General features: G+C 38.5%; 3 protein-coding genes across 7 annotated transcripts in view; 2 read left to right on the top strand and 1 right to left on the bottom strand.

Moving 5' to 3' along the window:
* Positions 1-3,435, top strand: part of grm2b (glutamate receptor, metabotropic 2b) — a 59,937-nt gene extending 56,502 nt beyond the window's left edge. For both annotated transcript variants that reach the window (XM_041783104.1, XM_041783105.1), the window contains exon 6: positions 2,878-3,435. In XM_041783104.1, coding sequence (XP_041639038.1) covers positions 2,878-2,951 — 74 coding nt within the window. In that variant the 3' untranslated portion in view covers positions 2,952-3,435. The remainder of the gene's footprint in view (positions 1-2,877) is intronic.
* A 2,385-nt stretch (positions 3,436-5,820) lies between these two features.
* Positions 5,821-16,092, bottom strand: rrp9 (ribosomal RNA processing 9, U3 small nucleolar RNA binding protein). 2 transcript variants are annotated; one of them, XM_041783106.1, is made up of 15 exons: positions 15,891-16,092; positions 15,687-15,778; positions 15,464-15,576; positions 15,311-15,378; positions 14,301-14,342; positions 14,075-14,201; positions 13,838-13,962; positions 13,653-13,745; positions 13,437-13,537; positions 13,213-13,347; positions 9,865-9,927; positions 9,613-9,770; positions 9,291-9,370; positions 9,066-9,139; positions 5,821-6,058 (listed from the first exon to the last, which is right to left on the bottom strand). In XM_041783106.1, exons 1-15 carry the CDS (start codon positions 15,972-15,974, stop codon positions 5,956-5,958), a joined length of 1,458 nt encoding a protein of 485 aa, XP_041639040.1. In that variant the 5' UTR covers positions 15,975-16,092; the 3' UTR covers positions 5,821-5,955. The 2 variants fall into 2 exon arrangements, with proteins under 2 accessions (XP_041639040.1, XP_041639042.1); XM_041783108.1 differs by having other exon boundaries at positions 9,625-9,770.
* A 171-nt stretch (positions 16,093-16,263) lies between these two features.
* Positions 16,264-21,708, top strand: LOC121503738. Of its 3 annotated transcripts, XM_041778297.1 has the most exons (7): positions 16,264-16,304; positions 16,508-16,552; positions 16,828-16,999; positions 17,089-17,245; positions 20,207-20,382; positions 20,602-20,830; positions 20,927-21,708. In XM_041778297.1, exons 3-7 carry the CDS (start codon positions 16,844-16,846, stop codon positions 21,127-21,129), a joined length of 921 nt encoding a protein of 306 aa, XP_041634231.1. In that variant the 5' UTR covers positions 16,264-16,304; positions 16,508-16,552; positions 16,828-16,843; the 3' UTR covers positions 21,130-21,708. The 3 variants fall into 3 exon arrangements, with proteins under 3 accessions (XP_041634231.1, XP_041634223.1, XP_041634217.1); XM_041778289.1 differs by lacking the exon at positions 16,264-16,304 and having other exon boundaries at positions 16,416-16,552; XM_041778283.1 differs by lacking the exons at positions 16,264-16,304; positions 16,508-16,552 and adding an exon at positions 16,602-16,727.

Here is a 21,708-nt window from a genome sequence, read left to right as displayed (position 1 = left end):
TAGATTTCTCTGTCAGCCTACAGTTTTGGAATCTTTGCTCTTTGCTCCTCTATGACTGTATTTTGTCTCCAAAGTAAACAAACCAACGTCAATGCAACCAGACTCCTCATGCAAATTGTTATGATTACAGTAAGTCCTCCAGATTCTGTGATGGGAGCTGCGTCCCTAGCAGCTGTCTGCTCTTCACAGTAACTGTTTGTTTGCTTTGCCTAATTGGCCAATCAACACTGAGTATTTAACAAAGCAGTGCTTATAACTATTTGGTGAAACAAATCTATAAGCACCTGTCCAGGGTGTTGACCCCACCTCTTGTCAAGTAACAGCTGGGATCTGCTCCAGCCACTCCTAAACTTTTAACAGGATAAGCAGCATGGATAATAATGGATGGAAGCACTATCTCCTATAAGCAGAGAACCAAAGAGAATAAAAAATAATATATGTACTGAATTTTGTGTATTTTCCTCCTATGGTTTGCTTTAGAGTGGCCAAGCAATTAAAATCCAGTCATTAAGTTTCTTTTCATGTCAGCAAGTCTTATCTTAAGCTTCTTAATTAACTGACAGCTAATTCACAGAAACAAACTTCAGAAATAAACACAAACACATAAAGTTTGTCCAGTGCAAATAACTTTTGCTCTTACATTTTAAGGGTCTGAAAAGTTCGAACAGCTTTAAGTCAAACTACCACTCTGCTTTCAAGGATTAACACCCATTTAACCAGCACAGCTTCAGCAGGACTAAATAAATGTTAATTATCAGTTATTACTGTACCATGATTTAGATTTATTATTATGTGCCTACATGTGAGTGGAAATTCCACAGTCCTAATTATTCTGCCAATAGTTTCTTTTGGATTATTATGACTGATGCATTCATGTAAATATGATAAAACAGTGTTTGCTTTCCTCATTTAAGGTAACTATAAATGCATTATACAGTAGCAGTATATAAAGATGGGCAACACACTTCTACTTCCTCCAATCGTACACAGGTGAAGTCAAAATACCTCCTTGAGTACACTGACATATTACGCACTTGAAGCTAGTCTGCTCAATAAGGATCACTTTACAATGCCACAATATTGATGTTGCACCAACAAAAATAAGCATTTAACTGCGACAGGACAGTCCACTCAGCTAACTTGACTGTTTCAAACATCCAAAATATTTCACATCCTGCAACTTCGCATAGTCTGTGTTTGGAAAGGGTGTATGCTGCATTCATTATGGGCCAATCAGAGAGACAAGACAGATGACATAGTAGGCATACGCAGCCAGTGGATCAGTGGAGCCAGTTTGTGATGAAAACTCTTTATACAGTTGTTTTTAAATTTGAATTGAACTTGTATAAATCGAACCAAGTGATCCCCCTCCCTGTTAGCTTCTGAGGAAGTAACAAGCCTTTCTAATCCTGTTTTCCCCTCTGTTTTATACCCCTAACACAGCCCCATGATGTTCAGGTTAAATGTCACAGGAGCCTAGTGTTAGTCCTAGCATTGTATACATTTTTTTACTGTCAAAAACTGAAAAAACTATGATTTGAACACCATCATAATAGTAATGGCTTTCATGCTGATTTGAGAATTATGTATAGTATGAGGCGCCTATTTTGATACCACAGTAAGTCCCATTTTCCATCTGTCAGGGTTAGGGTTGGGGTCTACAGACTGTCTTGTAGGCTACATCTCTGATGGCCTCTCTCACAGACAGCATCTATTTCAGAATGGAAGTGCCATGATTTGCCAGTACAATGTCTGAATTTTCTAAATTCCACTTTATTCTTAAACATACAGTAGTCTAGCAGCTACATTCATGAAATAACCACATTGCAAAGATTATAAAAGGGTTATACGAATGCATAGTAGAACGAGCTTTAGCAAACATAGCTAAAACTTACTTAGCTATGTAGAGAATGTGCTTAGGTAGCAGCTTTGTGAGCTTGGCTTTAGCTACATTAGCTTAAGCTAAAACTAACATAGCTATGCAGGCTACATATTGGCTACATAAAGGTAACTACCTAGGCCAATGTAGCTAAGTTACCTTTGCTACATTGGCCTAAGTAAATGTAGCTAATGCTTACTTAGTTGTGTAGAGAATTTGCTTAGGTAGCAGCTTTGTGAGCTTAACTTTAGCTACATAGCTACGTTAGCTAAGTCGCTTCATCATTTACATAGCTTAAGCATCTGAACATTCTAACACTTGCTGCTGTGATGTTTTTATTGAGGACGAGCAGACTGTTTACTCGACTTTACAAAATGTTAAGTAATTAGGTTTTGCAGGTCAGGCTTTTTACTTATTCCTTTTAGTATTCTAACCCTTACCCTAAATGTAATACAGTTTTATTTCAAAGGTTTTAGTGTGTTTCATTCTGAAAGAGACGGCATCTCAGATAAATGGTCTGTGGGAGTGGTTGTGAGAAATGAATGGTCTGCAGCCAGACCCCTGTCAAGGTTTACGATCTAAACTGCAGCCAGCCAGTAGTTAACTCTTTTGGCCCCACTATAGGAAAGGTGGGACGCTGTCCATTATTTAAACAATCAGCGTTTAACAAACTAGTAAGTATTAAATCCACAGCAGTTAATCATATCTTATAATCTTATTGTTTGTTTTGGAGTTTTAACCACTAATGAAGTTTTAAATAGAAAGTGTATAATTTGAAAGAACTAGAATAATAAAATAAAAAACTGAGGCAATCATAATAAAGGCTCTAAAGTCAGTTAAAACAAACAAGTGTAGTTACTCATCAGAGGACATTGTAGAGATTTAAACCTGCATCTTTTAAACCACCCATGTCCCTTTATTATCTCTACTTTTCAGTTGTATTTTCCAACAGTGAAAAACTTCTGGCTCGGCTAACTTTTCTGTATTTACTCTCCCAGGATCGGCCTCTAACTACGTGCCAGCAGTTTGTAACGGCCGCGAGGTGGTGGACTCAACAACATCGTCTTTGTGAAAAAAGGTTTTCACTCAAAGCACAAGAGACCGTCCTCATCTTCAGTCATCCCTCCATGAAACAAGGCTGTGTGTGCTGGAGCCCCCCTGCCACCCAACATGCTGCAGAGAGATAACTCTGTGTGTGTAGACTGACTGACAGCAGCAAGGCTAAGTCTAACTGTGAAAGCTAAATGATGTTCCCACTGCGAGCAGTGTGTATCAATTGTAAAGCCTTTTTTGTATAGATTTAATATGCTGTGATCTCCTTGGTTTAAAGATAGATGTGATTAAATGCACTGTGCCTTGTCCTATGAAGAGTCTTGTTGTCAAATGGGTGCTTGTGAAGCAATAGTGTTAAACAAAAACAGCTGTTCTTATCTTGTCCTTACAGTGCTGTGAATATATTCAGATGTTGTAGACATTGACATAAAAATGCTATGAAATAAAGTTAGCCCTTCTGTTAAATAAAATGTGTGACTAATTATAGTGAACGTGATGAAAAGTAGACAACTAGACAATATAAAGGACATGTTTTGTGGTATAACAATGCGTGCTTTTCTGTAATTTATGTAAATAAAATGTTTTTTAATATTAAAAGATTAAATATCATTGTGCTTTTTTCATACTTGAAGTTACTGACTCTGTTCCAGCAAATGCTTCTTCTTAGAGTCAATACTGAGTAAATTAGCCATAGAAGATATCATGTCTCCTTTAGGAAGAGATCGTTTTGAGTGGTTAAACATCCAAGGTGGTGAATACTTTTTAAAGGCACTGTTAATGTTAATGTCAACTTCCTCCCCACCTGTAATATACCATTGTCAGATGACAGCATCTGATCACCGTGGTAATATTTATGCAGAAATATTTCACATGTAATTAAAAGATTAGTGTTATATTTATTGGTAACTATTGCAAGGTGATTGTTAGTAAGCATTAGTTTTCTCTTGAAAAAAATATTTTGTCCTTTAAATGTTAAGAGTTATTGATAACTACCAGAGCTGTGGCGGTTCCTATGTTGGTGCACAAACAAACCTCAGTTATCTGGTTTCATCAAGAGCTCTTTGTGATTTCAAAAGTGATGCTGTGTTCTTAACCTTGCAAAGCAGATGTATACACCTGTGTCCTTGTTTCTCGAGAGGGACCCAACTGCAGTCAAGATGGCCGACATGGGTGGCGCTATAACATCCAATCCATGCCGGAAGTCCCAAGCAGAAGTTTCTTCTTCGTGATGGACTTAGCTGCCAGTGTTTGTCAGTCTTTTTCACACCTAAGCCTAACCCTTGGTGCTGGATGTCAAATATATTGCCTTCCCCACTTGCTTACCCTGAACCTAATCACTCGGGTTTTAATGCCTAAGCCTAACCTTAGACGTGCGGACTTCCAGCTGAGACTTTCGGTATGGATTGGATGTATGTCGACCATCTTGTCTGCATCAAGGTATTCTTCTGTTTCTCACAGGTGAATCCATCTTGCAAAGCTCGTGTCTGAACCGTTTGGGCCCGGTTAGAAAGTGACAGGACCAATCAGCAACGAGGGGCAGTACTTTGAGGCACGGCGGAGTTGTGACGTTAGCAAGCACCAACAAGAGGCCATTGCAATTATGGCTTAGGCTGGCCAAACACTACAGGAATTTAAGCCCTATTTAGGGTAAGGTTTGCCTTCCCCGACGATCGTGGGGGCATATTCTGAGTGGAGCCTCGTTGCAAATGATTATTTGTCTGAGTAGTCTGCATGTGTGTAGTGTCAACACGATTAATTTACTGCTCCAAATTGCGTCGTAGCCTCCCAAACCCTGAATCGTAAATATCAAACATGTTTGTTATTTACGATTTTAGGTTGTAGTGCCACTGACGGAGTACCCACAACAACCAATGAGAGCGAGCACACCGGGTAGCGTCACCAGACGAATCATACGTACTTTCACCGTTCACAACCATAAACACAATGGTACCTTAATTCCAGCCAGGATTTTGTCCTGAGTCTTTCCCTTGTTTTATGATAGTCGCTGCACCTGTAACGCATGCCAGGACAGCCTGTTGTGGAGAGACAGCAAGACGGTATCGACAGACATCCATTTTTTTTTTTTTATTCTGAAGTCAATTGATCACGCGAGGTCGTAGGCAGGTTGGCAGGTGTGTGGTCTCCAGTGATCTGACAATCTGGCTGAGTCGTCTAGTGTGTGCTTTCAGATGATTAAAGATGAAAAATCTTTGAAAATTGTCCTGAAGTCTGTGGTCTCCCACGGTTTTAAAATCGTTTCAGATTTAAAAAATCATCTAGTGTGTGGCCGGCCTTAGCGCGGATGCTGCTAGAGCGCCAGTTTTATCAAAACTTGATATTTTTCTTCATTAAAGGAAGAACAAGGAACAGCAGTGAGTTGTTTTCTTTTTAAAAACGACAAAAGTTGTGTGCTGACATGTCTACAGTCACCATGGTTCGCATTATTCCTCGGTAGCTGTGCACGTGCACCTCGGCCATGGCTACATCACATGTTTTGTTGCTCTGATTGGCCCGTAAAGATATGACAGACAGAACGTTCATCCAATCACACTCCAAGTTGTTTTCAAAGGCTCTGCTCTTTCCCAAATGCTTAGTATTGAAGGTTTTCCAGATGGATATGTGAAACAAATCCATCTGGTGTGTCAGGTTACTGTGTTCTTACTTTGAGAGAAAACTTGCTACACTTCTAAAGAGAGAACAAGTCCAATAATTAAATGCACAGGTTTGGATTTTCACACGTGGGTTTTTGTCAGCTTGGGCAGAGTGTATAAACGGCTTCGGCTATGTGCTAATCCATATCACACCCAACATGCACACGCTGCAGAATCCTCCCTGAAGCTGTTAAACTATAAAAATAGAAAATCACAGCAGAGACACTTGCTTTAAAGTCCTTTGTCAAATGCCACTGACTTTTTTTATTTGACACATGAAGAATATTTTCTTACAAAGAAGGATGAACAAAAACATGATATACTGCCATTTTAAACCTTTAATTTACAAAATAAAAGACACTTAACAGTCCACTATTCATCTGTCTTTGCTTCCTCTGGATTAGGTGGTTTTCTTTTCAGAGGAATAATATATATCCCGTTCTTGGCCTCTTTTATTCTCCACCAGCGACCCAACCTGCAGAGAAACAAACTCAGGATCAGAGGAAAGGGATAAAAACAGTCTTTGCCAGGCTGAGAGAATTCGAACAGAAACAAACACAGGACAACAGAGATGAAAGCTTCTTCATAATCACCTCTCCTCTGTTGTCTTTAGATAATCATGTCATCACAGTTACGTTTTACACTGATGGACCAAAAACAGCTGCTTTAATGTTGTTTGTATCTGACCAAAACTCTTCTGTCTTGTTTCTTAGTAAACACTTTTCCTATCAGCCACATTGTTTTGAAAATGTATGATGGAATCATAAAATTGCAAACTGATCTAAGAAGAAAAGTTGTATTGGCTTGTGAAGCTCCTAAGCCTTGGTGTGATGAGGCTTGATGTTAGAGAAGTTTCTGGAAATTGCTGGAGGCACAATAAACTTCAGGTTATGATCAGACTGTCAGCTGTGATGGTTAGTGCTTTTATTGACTTCAGGGAGCAGAAGAAACCTCACCTCATAAAAAAAAACCTTTTAAATTGGGATCCATTTGAAATCTATTTAAGGTCAAACTACTATATATGTGGGTGTCGCAGTGTGGTTACTAAATCAGATAAGAAATGTCCAGAAGGTCAGTGTCCATGGGTTAATCCACTGAGGTTTGATTCAGACTAAGGAGGTGATCAAATCTGTAACATGAAGTATAGCTTTATATCTTCTATCTTATTGTTTGGTGAAAAAAAAAAGAGTTTTGCATTACAGTTGTGCAATAACAGAACTCTCCTTTGTGGTTTGCAGTCCACTGGTCACATACTGCAGCAGCTCTTTATTAGACACTGGTATTTGTTAATACAGAATAGGGATGCACAATCTAATCAGCATAATAGTGTTTTTAGCAAATAGGTTATAATGTTAAATATCAGTTTTAGCAGATATTGAAATTTCTACATCATCATTCATTGACCTCTAAAGTGTGCTCTAAGTACTTGAAAGGAGATTTCAGTATTTTTGAAGTTGGGCTGTATCAAGGACTTGGTAGTGGCATTGGCCTCCAGTGGTTTCAGTGAGGATTGTCCCTTCAAACAAAAGGTGCAATAAAGAAGCCAGGCAAAACAGCATAGCAGATGAGTTTACTTGAAAAATTTAGAAGCCTTATATTTTTCAACCACAAAGCCTTTGAGTTTGGCACTATTTTGCAATGTGAGCTTCGGCTACCAGCTACATGCTCTATAGATCTTTGAGTTTCGAACTTCATAACTTTTAATACCCTTATATCTATCTATGGAGTGAAAAGTGAAAAACTGATCCGTTAGAGGTCGTCCTCTCTCACCAAGCTACTTTATTAATGCTCCATCCGTCCCGTAGAGTGAAGAAAGACCAGTCTGTCCTCTGCTCAGCTGTGCTCTTTTAGCTGTCTTTGTGCCAAGGTGAGCCAACATCATTCATATGTTTGTTTTTTCAAATAACCAACTCATTATCCATTTAAATTTCCTCAGAAAACTCGATTAAGTTCTTTTAAATGATTTTTCTTAGTTGTGTTTGATACCCTGTGTTGAACTGTTGGCCGCATTGCTCAACACTGCGAAATGATTGGCGGCAATATGACAACATTTGATCCATATCTGTGAGCTTCAAGAGAACAGACGATATGAACAAAGAGTACGGATGTGTATGTGGTTAAAATGTTGAGAATAAATGAGCCTCAACTGTTTGAGTCTGCAGGCTTTGTCAGGACTTAAAAAAAAAGAAATATCCCTTTAAGGTTAAGCTCTGGACCATTTAAATTTAAAACCCAATTTAATAACCCAATACTGTGCATCCCTAATACAGAAAAACTACAGATTATAATTCTGTTTGTAGAGCCAAAACTATTTTATTATTCTAAATACTTTTTTGAATTGCCTGTCCTTTAAAAATTGACTAACATCAGGCAATCTGATAAAAATTCACAAAAATCTACTGACAAAGCAGCAAACCTCTGTAAACTGCTTTCAATGTATGTTGTGGTATTTTATGAATCCACAGTATGCCACTAAACATAAAGTCACTATCTCATTTTTCAATGTCAAACAAAACCTAACAGTAAATCAGTTTGTCAGAGACATCAAATCTGAGATAACCTGACACCTTTTTAAACTGAAAGACAGCAAGACAGAAGATTTCTTTAATGGACCCAGCGAGAGCTGCAATCATCCCAATACGACCTCTTCCCCCTGGAGCCTTTCTGAAACCCTTGGTAGACAATCTGGTGTTAAATCAAACTGTGATTTCAAAGTGGGCAAACAGATTTACTCAGCTATAAGCTTTTTCCAACTGCTGCTTTTATCCAGAGTTGAATCTTTATTTTTGAATGATTTTAAAAAATGCTTTTATCTCCACACATCCTGATTGTTGTAATGCACTTTGTGCCAGAGTTTGTCAGGCCTCCTCCTCTCCTGCTTGGTCATAATGGTGCGGCTTGTCTTTTAGCTGGTCCCTTCACTGGCTCCCTGTGTGATTTAGGTCTGATTTAAACCGTTAAATGGGCTTGCTCAAACTTATCTGTCTGATCTTTAAAAACATGGACCTGTCTCAAGGTCTAAATAAAGCTCACATGTGACTCAGCCACCTCAGTGGCAGTTCTAAAGCTGTGGAACGCCCTATGCACTGCTGCCCCCCACAGCTGGCCAGTTTAAATCCAACTTCCAGATACACTTCTATTCCTTAGCTTTCTTTTCTGCCTGAGGTGCCTTTTCAACCCCTTTTCTTTTCTTATTGGTGAAATCAGTATCTCCACAAAACTTTTCAGCAGATGGAGATGATAAATAAATTTGGATTGGAAATATTTATTCAAATATATTTGAGACGACCAATAAGCATTCATAAGTATTGCTTCTAACCAACTAAAGTTTCTCTCACTTCTTCCAGAGAACTCAGAGCAAGAGAGAACACTGCCATCTAGTGGACACTTAAATCACCACGTATGAACCTGCTCTGACATTAAGTAGTTGATAGGATGCCTCCAGGCAGTTTCTATGGAAACATACTCATTAGTTCAGTTACCTGTGCTCCTGTCCAACTCCTGCCACCAAGAACTGACCAGAGCTGGAAAACTTGAGACTGTTGATGAAGCCGCACTGAGAGAGGAGGCAGGAATAGGAATGAGATGAAGATAATTTATGACAGGCATTTTGTTGTTGTAAATTAAGTTTATCATCAGATGAAAAACAACGGTTTATGTTAATGTGACCTTTTCAAAACCCAGAGAGAGGGAGGGTAAGAACTCACCATCGGTACGCTGAAAAGAGGCTCCAGCCCACGGTAATTCTGACCACACTTCCACAGCTGCAGCTGGGAGTTATGTGAACCTGAACAGAAGAAACTTCAAATTAGCACAAATGGCAGAAAACGTTAAGCTTCAAGAAAAACAAGAGCTCAGACTTCTCTACTCATGAGTGTGTGGGACTTCTCATCAGGAGGGATTTATTAATATTATCAATAAAATTAGCATTTATGCAGGAAAACTGAATTTTTCAAATGAAAATGTCCTGCATATCTGGTAGAGTGAGTGTGCGAGTGTTATTAGAAAGCTGGTAAGGAGGACTCTCACAGCCGGAGGCACCTGAGGCTACGGTATCGGAGTTCTGAAGCGCCGCTACTGAGGCGACCCAGTGAGGCTGTTCGAGCCCTGTGTCACCATGGCAACCATGAGCCTGCTTCACTGTGCTGAGAGGCTTCTTCTTGTTGACACTCCACAGACACACAGAGCTTAGGCCGATTAGAAGAGAGGAAACAAAAAAGAATAAATGAAAACAAAATGTAAATTTGATAGGAACAAGACTGAAGTGTGACAGCGACTCACCCGTCATCAGCTCCTGTTATCATGTGCTCTTCGTTGATAAGCTGGATACAGTCAATAGAACCTCTGTATTAAGACAGGATAGAGGCAAAGGACAAAATATGTTAGTCTGTCTGTGTGGTGTTATTTAGACTGAAACTGTAAAACAAAGAATACCTGCCCTTTCTAAACTTCTGTTATTTACACTGTGCCACCAGCTGTAAGGGTCACAAATACTTATTTAACTGTCTGTTCTCCTCTATTGCTTTTAGAATGGCTTTTTATGTGATTAATTTACTGCTAAAACTTTTGATTTGTACGCACTGTGTGGAGTTCTTTAAATGTGGGAGATTTTAGATATCTGCCCTAAAATCACCTCCATGAGCAAGACTTCACACATAAAAGTTTTCATAAGGCAACAAAAAGGCCACAGAAGTCAGTGCTTACTGCTACATTTTTAAGTTGGTGTGCCGTGGAAGTCAGCAAATTCTTTGGCAGAGGATGAAAAATAAAAAAGGAGAACGGCCAAATATTTTAATGATGGTGTTTTGTGCAGCTGTAGCTGATACTTCAAAACAGAAGTGGATACGAGGTCAGAGTGAAGAGTCAAGGGTACAAAAGGTACTATTTTAGCACTGAAACGTCCACATTAATAAAAACATGACTACTCTGATGTTGCATATAATTTTAGTAGAATACCTTCATTATGACAAATATTTAAAAGCCAGAGAAATATCAACATTTACTGTTGTAAGTAGTTGTGTTGTCACAGAAGCCTCCAAATCAGGGCCGCAGAGACAGACATGACTTTTTTGTCACTGAAATGGAAATGATTGATGTTACGTCAAAAGCGATTCAACGAGGAAGTATGAACTTCTACTAGGCTGCTGTATCTCATTCATGTTTTGTGCTGCTTACTTGCGACTTGTCTTTCATGTCTGCTCCTCCAGCTTCTCTCTCATTACGTGAAATCAATCCATGAAATGAAAATGGTGGTTTACGGTTTTATCTTTTGTTATTGTTTTGATTGAGAGCTCCCTTGTGGTGGAATTTATATATTGTGTATTAAAAGAAACTTATCTCCTCAACAACTTCAGGATGCCAACAGTGACAGGTGCAAAGAAACAGAAAATCATGAAAAAGTTTGTATTTCCTGTTTTAATTCAAAAAGTTAAACTTCCATATATTCTAGATTCATCTTATAAGAAGTAAAATATTTCAAGACTTTTTTGTTTCAGTGTTGATGATTATGGCTTACAGCTCACAAGAATCCCCTATTTCAAAATATTAGAATATCACAACAATGGTCCCTAAAAAGGATTTATAACAGAAATATTGACCTTCTGGATAATTATGCTCATTTATTCACTCAGTAACTGGTTAAAGCTCTTTTTGCACAAATTGCTGGATCAATGTGGTGTGTCAATCAGTCTGTGGCACTGCTGAGGTGTTATGAAGCCCAGGTTGCTCTGATAGCAGCCTTCAGCTCATCTGTGTTGTTTAGTCTGGTGTCTCATCTTCCTCTTGACAATACTCCAGAGATTCTCTATGGGGTTCAGGCTAGGCAGGTTGGCTGGACAATCAATCACATTAATAAAATGGTCAGCAAACCAATTTCTGGTAGTTTTGGCTTCACTGTGAGCAGGTGCTAAGTCCTTCTGGAAAAAGGAAATCAGTATCTGGACTTGATAAAGCACAGTGGGTCCCCCTAAGTTCTTGAATCTGCTTTTTTCGACAGTCCTCTGAAGGTTGGGCTCATTCCTGTTGCTTGTGCACCTTTTTTTAACCACAGCTTTCTCTTCCAGTCTATTTCCCAAGAATATGCTTTGATACAGACTCTGAGAACAGCTAGCTCTTTCAGCAGTGACCTTCTGTTGATTACCCTCCTTGTGAAGGGTGTTGTTGAATGTATTCTGGACATTTGACAGGTAAGCAGTCTTCTTAATGATTGTATTTGTGTGTACTGAACCAGAGTAAGTGAATAAAGACTAAGGAAACCTTTGCAAATTTGACTTTTTCCAGATTATTCTAATATTTTCAGATGGTTCTAGATTTTTCTGAGCTGTAAGCCATTAAAATCTAGATTAAAACAAAATAAAATAGTTTTGGAATATTTCCCTTTGTATGGGATGAATCTAGAATATATGGAAGTTTAACTTTTTAAGTGAACCACAAGAAAAAAAATGAACTTTTAGATGATATTATAATTTTTGGAGATGCACCTGTATACTAACATTGAACTTCAACAACATCTGTGAGTGCCTCTGTGCCATACCATTGAGGTGAAAAACGAAGTTTGGGAGACCCTTTGAGAAAGCGACAGGAGCCTACCAATCAGAGTGCCAGGTTAAGAGTGGCATAAAAGTTGTGGAAGAAAACGTGATTTCAGATTAGGACCATAGCTGTTTGAAAAGAAATGGACTAAAGGCCGTCTCAGACCACAAAAATTCAGCCAGATTTTAGCCCGACCGCAACATCGCAGCTCATCGTCAAAACTCAGGTCCAATTTAAAGCGTCAGGGGACGACAAATGATCTTGTAGTGTGACATAATTAACGAAGCCCCCAACCACGATTCAAAAAGACTAGCATGTCAGAGTTTTTCTTACATCGTTGTCTACTTTGACACCCAGACCTGACATTAATGACGTGAATCTAACATCTAATAACAGGAGAACATTTGCTCCTTATCTTTGTATCATCATTTACAAGATTTACCATGTTCTATCCCCTGTTATTACCTAAAACTAATGTGTAAATTTTACATGCATAGCTTAAGTCCTATCTGAAGGACAGTCAGTCCATATTGTCCTCCTCTTCACACATCCATACTAATTATCCATAATTCAATCCATAATTGTTTCTTATTTTCCTTCGTTATGAGCAAAAGACCACTACAATTATTTAGAGCGCTTCTGTTGTAGAGTGACAGACACTCTTTGACCCGCCCCCTGTGAACTCACACTCAGTCGCAGAGACAGTGGTGACGTCAGCATACGGTGAGCAGTCAGGATCACTTTTGTAGTGGCCAGGCTGTCAGCCAAGACAAGACAAGATTTTTGTTGCATAGTCTGACATGGCACTGTCGTGAACAAGCAAAAAAATTGTGTAGTCTGGGACAGCCTTTAGTCTAATCTCTACACACCAACTCCAGGGTTTTTGAACTGTTAACCTCATATTTACTTTGTAAATTTTGTTTTATCTTACATCAATCTTTGATGCTTTCTTTGAAAGTTAATCGAACTTATGCTCCTGCACTATTATTTAATTAATTTACACCTTGATGTTTAGTGTGTATCCGACCACACATCTGAACCTCAAGCTGCACAAACAGCATCACAGAAACAAAATACCAGATTCAGTTAGATACTTACTCATGTCCGTGAAACACCAACTGAGATTCCTCAGCTATCTTCCACACCCTCACCGAACGGTCCCTTCCACCTGCAGTCACACAGCGCTCCCGGCTCAGGCTGTCCAGTCCTGTGATGGCATCCTGATGCCCAAATCTACAACAAATATGTCACAATTTCAGTGGCACAATTAAGACAAGTCTGTATTTTACAGAAGATTGAATGATTTTTAATCATGAACTCACAGAGTTTCCACATAAGCATTCTCGTCCACGTTCCACACCTTTACTGAGCGATCATGAGAGGCGCTGTACAGATCATGAGTTCCCCTCCTGAATGAAAGACCCTGAGAGAGAAGAGGCACATCATGGTTCACAGGAGGACCTCAGAACTGCAGAAAACTTTTAAGAACCATAACACAACTACTCTTTTCAAGTAGGAGAACATGAGGGAGTACAAACCGACACAGGGCCTTTGTGTCCTGTGAATTTATAGAGATGTTTGCATGTTTCTGCCTCCCAGATCATGATGAGTTTGTTCATGTCTCCAGTTGCCTACAAATGTTAGGAAAGACGTTATTGTTAGAATATAAATGTAAAGGTTTCCTAAAACATAAAATTCACATACTGAAGAGAGAACAACTCACCAAGTATTTTCCATCGGATGAAATGGTCATACACAAAATATGTGCTGTATGTCCAACATGTCGATCTTCTGTGCCTTTCCTCCCGCCAGGTATTGTGCGCAGTTTCTTTCCACTCTCAAAATCCCCTAACAGGACAGACAGGACAGATTCATTTTCAAACATACTTTGACTTATTCATATGCATGTTTTTGTGAAACACAAAACAGAGGGTTTTTAAGGGTTGAAGGAGTTACTAACATTTGATGATGGAGCAGTCTTTAGCAGCAGAAAAGATGTACTTGTCATCAGAGGAGATGACCAGACAAGTGATTGGGAGTTTGTGTCCTCTTAACAGTCTGATCTCTGAAGCATCTGGAGGCACGAGCTAAAGACAAAATGAATTTCAATCAATGTCCAACTGTTTTTTTAAGAAGCATTTATCCTTAAATACTAGACAGGAGAGAGAAGGAAAAAAAATACATACGTCTTTGGCAATAAGTCGCTGAAGCTTTCCTTTTTGTTCAAGCTGAAAATCACAGACACGGTGTTATCAGTAACATACTCATATGTGTCACTTCATCTAAGACATCTGATTTTATGTAGGATTACTGTCTTTACCAGCAGAGACATGGGTCTAGTTTATGTAAAAAAAAAAAAAAAAAAAAGAGAAAGCACCCAGGCTAAAGTCTAAAGTTGAATCTAGCGTCTCCAAACAGTACCAGCAAAACAATTCATGCCCATATTACAACAAATCACAGGTGAAAAGACCACATAAAATCAACTCATTCTTCTTAGTTAAAGCTAATGTGCTGCTATGAATGGGATTTTCCAAGTTTTTGAAAATGGTGCTCTTTCTTTAAAACTGGCCTTTTACACATTCTAGAGCAAAATACCAACATTACTTAGAAAATCACTTATGAAGGCAAGGTCAACAAGTAGTTTGCAACAGACAAAATGAAATTCTGTGATATTTCATCCTAACCTCAGTGGTTACCTAGGTTTAGACAAAAGCTTTAAGAATGCCAATGACAAATTACAACCAGTGTCAATCCATAGGGTAATTTGTTGGTAAAGTAAACAGCAACATGCAACACTGAAAGTTAAAGAGGAGGGATTAGTCCCATGATGCACTGGTTCCCAACCTGTTGTCCTATGAGCCCCCGCTACTTGTATCGTAGAAGACTGAGGACCCCCACAAACAAAAGGTGATACATGGATGTCAAAAATGAACATCAAATTTAAAAGTTTTCATTGTTCAAATCTATATAAGAAAACAGCCCCACACAAAGGGTTTCTTATCAAGAGACCTTTGCATGAACTATTCATAAGTGTTTTATCATGATTTTAGTACAAGTGAATCTAATTTTGGCGGTCTAAAAGTAGCCAGAGCGCGTTACTTTGCTGAGATTTTAATATTCAGGTGATTTGATGATGGTGAACAGAAGAGAGTTTATGAATAGTGTACAATTTGCCACAAAAGAGTTGAAACCTCACCACTTCTTCTTGAAGTCTCCCAGCAATCAGATCAGTCTCAAAGGAGTCGTCTTCTGCTTTCTTTTCCTCTGATTACATCAAATCACAATAATAAGAAAAACAGGCATATGGTTTAATATTAACTCTTGTCTATGTATATTTAAAAGAGCTCACCTTCTTCCTTCAGCTGCTCGAGGTAAAGTTTGGCTAATCTTAGCTTCTTCTCCTGTGGTGTTTCCTCATACTCATTTTCTTCATTTGACTGTCTCTTTTTGGGGACTACAGGACTGTGGGACAGCGAAGAAAATCACACATATTAAAATAAAGCAAACAGATGGTGTGTTTACATCAGGTTTACATCCTGAAATAGCTGCAGGTTTGCATCAAGAAAATGAACCTCTCTGTCTCAGAGTCACTGGAAATCTCTTCGTTGTATTTTGAAGGCTTCTTCGCTGGTATTTTACTCTTTCCACCCGAGTTCGCATCAGCCTAAGAGGAGAGAAGATGACTGGTTATTGAAATAGTGCCTTACACGGCATGTATCACTGCTAAACCTGCTGCCTCAGGTTTAGCTCAGTTGCTAACAGGCTAATTCCCTTACCTTTCGTTTTGGTCCCACTGTGTTATTACCCTTTTTAATTAAATTTGGCTTTTCTTTTTTCTTTATAAAGAAAGACGAAGACATGGTGTAACGCCAGAAGCAGAGTTTAGGCTAATGTTATAAATATTACTATAGTTAGCTTTCTACAGACAGCAAGTCAACATTGGACCCACATGTGTACAAGGCAACCCAACCAGGCCGTTGAAGGCACGTTTAGAACGCGGATGCTGGTTGGCTGAAATACACATGTGCTCCATTTGTCCCGCCTTTCCTGAAAATTCTTAATTCTCATTGGTTAGACTGTGAGATATGATGAGCAGGAAACTGTACTGGGGCAAAATACTTCCCTCGGGGAATAAGTTTTCGCACCTTTGTTCCGGATATTATTGTAAAAATATATATTTTACTACACAGGTATCATTAACACTTGACTTTTACACACAGCAAAAGAGAAGTGTAGGAGCAGTATTTCACAGATATTGAACCGGAAACAATTTGCACGGGTGTTTAAAATGAGCGATAATTGTATGAGGATCTATTTGCTGTATTACTGCAGTAGTACTACTACTTCCTCTACTACGCAGTATTTTCATTTACTGTGCTGTCTTTGTCCTCAGTGACTGTGCTTGCAGTATATCACTGAAACCGAGCTGAACAGTCAGGTGAGCCTCTCCTGAGCCGTGCAACATTAATTTTAACACATTTAGGGTCATTATTGTGAGATATTTTAGCGGTCAGGGGTCCAGCTGGAGGCTAGTAGGAGGGGTTGAAGAGGCGGGGGGAGGGGATGCAATGTGAGCAAACTTTCCATTATTGTCTCGCATGAATGAATGTAAGGTAAACACAGCTACTGAAAAAGTTTCTCTTAAAGTTTAATTTCAGCTTGCGCATTACAAGCAATGGATGGTGTCCAAACTCAAATGTTTTATCTTCTCAGGTTTATTTCCATCCTCATGCCACCTAAGAGGGACGCTGGAGCGCTTCTGACACATCCGCCAGTGAAGATGATCAAAATTGGCTCTGACACGCAGGAGTTTGGCTGTGATTCAATGGAGGATAAGTACAGGATGGCTGAGGAGTCCAGCTACTCACCTTTCCCTAACAACGAGGTGAGAAATAGCCTACACTTTAAATGAGCTTAAAACCCACAAATGTATACGCACATGACTGAAATTTGTTTTGGTTTCTCATCCTGCAGCACGAAAACCTTGAATTTGATGAAGAAAACATTTCAAGTCCAGGCATCAGAACAGACACCATCAGCCTCCTCATGAAAATAGAGCAACTGCAGGCACAACTCAAGTACGAGCGCAGATGTCGGATTTTGGCCGAGAGAGAGCTAAGGGAGCTGAAAGGTGGGAGGAAAAGCTGACTAATTTACTTTTGTTAACGATGTTTTTATGGAGTTCCTAGGAAGACCACGCTGAAACTATTGTTGGTGACTCACTGTTAACACAGGCAGAGCAGGGAGACATACAAGCCAGGTCATGTGGATGTAATGATCCATTCAACTCACAATACAATACCAAACCAATGATACGATTTTAGAATCAGAATCAGCTTTATTTGCCTAGTATGCTTATACAACAAGGAATTTGACTCTGGTTAGCTTTGGTCTCAGTGTAGGGGAATGAAAAATTAAACACAAAAAATAAACTGAAAAGAATATAACGAATAAACATCTGTACAAGCTCTTGTGGGTATTTTTTGTTTGTTTGTTTGTTTATACAAGTACGGTGCATAAATAGTGTTGTTGCAAGATGTGCAAAGAGTGCAAGAATGTTGATGATCAGATGTACAAAAAAATGCAAGGAAGTGGGCAGATTTACATGAGGTAGATAAGAGAATTTAAGATAGTTGATTAGTACAAATGTGCACATGAAGTGAGGCATTTTACCACAGGGAGACTGTTCACAGCATTTGAGTTACCGTAAATAGACTTGTTACTTGCAGCATTTAAGTATGGTAAACAGATTGAATTTAATTAGTAGTTATTATGGTAAGTAGGTTAATTAGTGCAAATATGCATATGAAGTGAAGCATTTTACCACAGGAAGCCTTCTTATCACAACTTTCTACAGTTATTATATTTGATGATGAAATTGGATTGAAATTAATTTATAAATAAATATTACTATGTTTTCAATGTTCTGACAACAGAAAAGCAAAGCACCCTTTTTCTGATCATTTATGAATATTTATTTTGAGGTTGTAAAGTTAATAATAAAACATGGCAGATTTTGTCTAAAAAAGATCTTAGGTGATGGTCTTCTAGATATTTATTTGAAACAAGGAAACTTTCTGTTTACTGCTGTCAGTCGATTAAAACAATCAATTTAATTTTAGGTCTTGTGTTTAATTAATCATAATTAAAAACATATGTTGAATGGTAGATTTAAAGATAATAGTAACACAAATATCTGAAAGGAAATGCTTCAGTGCTGTCAGTGGCATCAAAACTTTCTTCTAGCTTTTGATACAGGAGAAGCTGAGAGACCAAGGACAGATGATCTACTTACTAGTCAATCTCTGATAATGTTAATCTGGAATGTTGATTATAAAATAAAATTATAAAAATCAAGGACACAAAGAATATTCACATATGTTCCAATAAAAGTTACAAAGTTATTTTATCTGGTTGTTTAATGGCATCAGAGTGAGATTAAGGTATCGATGCATACTCTAAACTGGCCCAAGGTGCCAGTGTGAGACCAACTACTTGTTTGTCTCTGAATGAGAGTCCTGTGAGTGACTGTGAGTGACAGTCCAGGGAGTATGCTGTCTCTCATCTAATGGCAGCTGGGATTAGCTAATGCATCTCTTAAATGAAACACACAATTAATTATTTAATATTAAACCATTCATTTTACAAAGATAGAAAAGGATGCATATGTCAGGTTTCTTGCATTAGAAGGACACCCTAGAGGGCATTTCATCTTGTTTTATCTACCATAGGGGCACTAAAGAGGACACTTTCCCTGCTTTTTTTTCTACCTTTAGGGCAGTTGGGGGGCATTTGCCCTCTCTGCCCCATCTCTGTTTGACTCGGATACTCTGTTGACGGATATTTATATGATAAAGGTCATAGTATTCTATTTCCTCTCTCTCAATTTGGAAAGTTGTCAAACAGTTTCCTGAAATTATTAATTTTGATTTGTTAAAGTTTAATTAATCAGCTATAAATTTAATATGAAAATCAATTTAACATGATGAAAGTACCTGTAATTGTGAGTGTTACACAGAGAAACTTAAATCAGTGGACAGCAGGTCAACTAATAATGCAGAAATATATATAACAGACCACAAGAATTAAGTTTAGGTAATACAAAATGAAATAGAAAAGTTATTTCCTTGGATTAGAATCAAGCAAATACAATGCATAGATTGCATTTTTTTACAACTGCAACAAAAACACAATTTTTAAGGAATTTATTGGAATATAACAAACGTCTTTGTTGTTGTTTGACCCTAACTGTCAATTAAAGTCACGTCAAACTTTATTTCAATCAGGAGAGCTTTAATAAAAGTTTAACAATAATATATTTGACAAATTTTAATGAAAGAGAAGTGTGCAGAGTCTTTGGCGATAAGGCTCCATCATGAAGACTTCATGTACTTAAAGGGGTAGTGAGGCAAACAGCAGGAATAGGATACCCCCCTATGGAGATCAGATGAGGATTAGACTTCTGAGAAGCTGGACCTGGAACCAATGAGGTGGCTTGGAGGAGGAGACTGAGGTATGCCGTTTGAGATGAGCAGAAGACCTGTGAGGATCTGGACTAGATGCTGATGAACTGAATGGTGGTGGCTGGGGTGGAGGAGGGTTGTTTCCACACTGAAATGACAGGCTGACTGTGAAAGAATGACAGATTTAAAATATGGCTGGTCTATGATGATTGGTCAAACAAGGTTGTGGCAGAATCTGATAAGCATAGTACTAGCATAGTAGAGTGAATGCCCATAATCAGCTGATCGCCGAAGTGTGAAGAGAGGAATAATGGAAGCTGCTTGAACTTTCGCTGAGCTCCATTTGTGTAAGATAAGACATTTCAAACAATCACATTAACCAATGTTAGCTTAAAACAACGTATCAGATGAAATTAGAAATACGAGTAAAATGAACAATGAAAGCACAATAAATGTTGAATGGAATAAAATAAATCAGAGTAGAAATGAATGTATAGATGTGTGGATCAGATATTGACAGGATGATGCTCTGAGACTGTAAAAATACCATTTACTTGCTATAATATGTCAGCATGCAAACTCTTCCTATTATTCCATCATTTCTAAAATGATCTGATCCCTTTTTACAGAGATGAACACTCTCATGATGCAGATGAGGCACACGGCACATGAACTGCGAGTCACTCTGGACCACGTTCTCCAGGGAGGTGAAGCAGCTGTCACACCACAAAACTCTCAAGATGAAACCATGTCTTTCCTGGCAGAGCCTGAGGCAGAGATGAGAGCGGTTCATAACATCCCAGAGGTCAGTGCTCGTATACTTCACATTATCTTATAACAGCAAAAGTGTCACAGATTGCGCTCACACTTGATATTTTCTTATTGTAAGAGGAGTTTTGTCAGTTTTGTTACAAGATTTAATAAAGTTCAGATTAATTTGTTAATTAAAAAAATATTACTGTCAGATTTTAGCCTATGGTGCATTTTACTGTTTATGGTTAAATAATTTCTCTTTTGCCCTCAGGATGATCACAACTTTCTGTATCTCGCTGAGAACATCCGAGTGCCAAAAAATCTTTATGAGCGTATTGCAGAGATTGGAGACTACAAGAAGTACACATCAGCACTACTTATGATCCTATTCGACAGAGAAACTCTGGCCACACACTCTCTGCAGGGCCGCAGGAACACTTTTACTGGAGAAGATTGCCATAAGCCTCAGCTCCCACCTGAGATCCTGAGCAGTTTAATTGGTCGGTATTATCATCATTGAATTTTAGCACACATACCATCTTAATATTTATGAAACAGGTGAGAAAGATTGAGATTTTTATTCTTTGTTCCTACAGATCATGTGGCGGCTAAGTTCGGTGTTGATGGGAGCCAAATCAAAACTGCAATCCGCACAAAGTTGAACAATGAGGACAAACTGTTAAAGAAAAGACTGGGTTTGAATAAAGCTGAACACAAGGCTGTTATCGATCAGAGCTTCCGCCAAGATGCCTCACTCCTGCCTGAAAACGGAGCCATGACAAGTGACTCTCAGTTATAGCCTTTTGACTCTGCCTTCACGTGTTGGTCACCAGGATTTCATATCTTATAGAAATGTGTGGCAGGTTGCCTTTTTTTTTAACCATACATCACTGATCTAGTGCTTGAAGCAAACTAGTTTGTTCACATTTTTATAACTCTTCCTTTTGTACTTTGACAGTACCCTCATCTTATTGTCTGTCTGAAAAAGCTGGCGACCACACAGTTAAGGTCAAAGAGCACTACAAATGTCATGTGTAATCATGAGTGGTGAAACAACTAAGTGTCTTATTTTATTTGAGGTAGTAGATGTCTAGTCTGTTGAATGTCCATACTGGATTAACTTTTACAGCAGCATTCCTTTCATGTGTTAAAGTAATTTGTCTAAATGTTCAATACTTTGATACTTTTTCGATTATATGTTTCAAAGGACAACTGTGCATTATGCCATGATACTGTGTAGATACTAGAGTAGTGTCTTGTGGTTGCAAAATATGCTGCAAATGAAAATCAGTCTTTCTGCTTCCACAAAATTTGTGACTTCACATATCTGTCTGTTGTGTTTGCCAGTGTAAGAGCTAATAAACTTTTTAAATCAGTA

The sequence above is a fragment of the Cheilinus undulatus genome, linkage group 3 (assembly GCF_018320785.1).
Source record: "Cheilinus undulatus linkage group 3, ASM1832078v1, whole genome shotgun sequence".
Taxonomy (NCBI): domain Eukaryota; kingdom Metazoa; phylum Chordata; class Actinopteri; order Labriformes; family Labridae; genus Cheilinus; species Cheilinus undulatus.
This window is presented reverse-complemented; position numbering and strand designations above follow the sequence as displayed.

Bases quoted from the DNA above. Each gene is read 5' to 3' on its own strand.
- rrp9 (XM_041783106.1), bottom strand. From the start codon at position 15,974: ATGTCTTCGTCTTTCTTTATAAAGAAAAAAGAAAAGCCAAATTTAATT. The intron at 13,348-13,436 runs GTGAGTTCATGA...TATTTGTTGTAG, and splicing joins AATGCTTATGTGGAAACTCT to ATTTGGGCATCAGGATGCCA. The intron at 6,059-9,065 runs GTAACTGAACTA...GTTTCTCTGCAG, and splicing joins GGAGTTGGACAGGAGCACAG to GTTGGGTCGCTGGTGGAGAA.
- LOC121503738 (XM_041778283.1), top strand. The intron at 17,246-20,206 runs GTGGGAGGAAAA...CCCTTTTTACAG, and splicing joins AGAGCTAAGGGAGCTGAAAG to AGATGAACACTCTCATGATG. The intron at 20,831-20,926 runs GTCGGTATTATC...TTGTTCCTACAG, and splicing joins GATCCTGAGCAGTTTAATTG to ATCATGTGGCGGCTAAGTTC.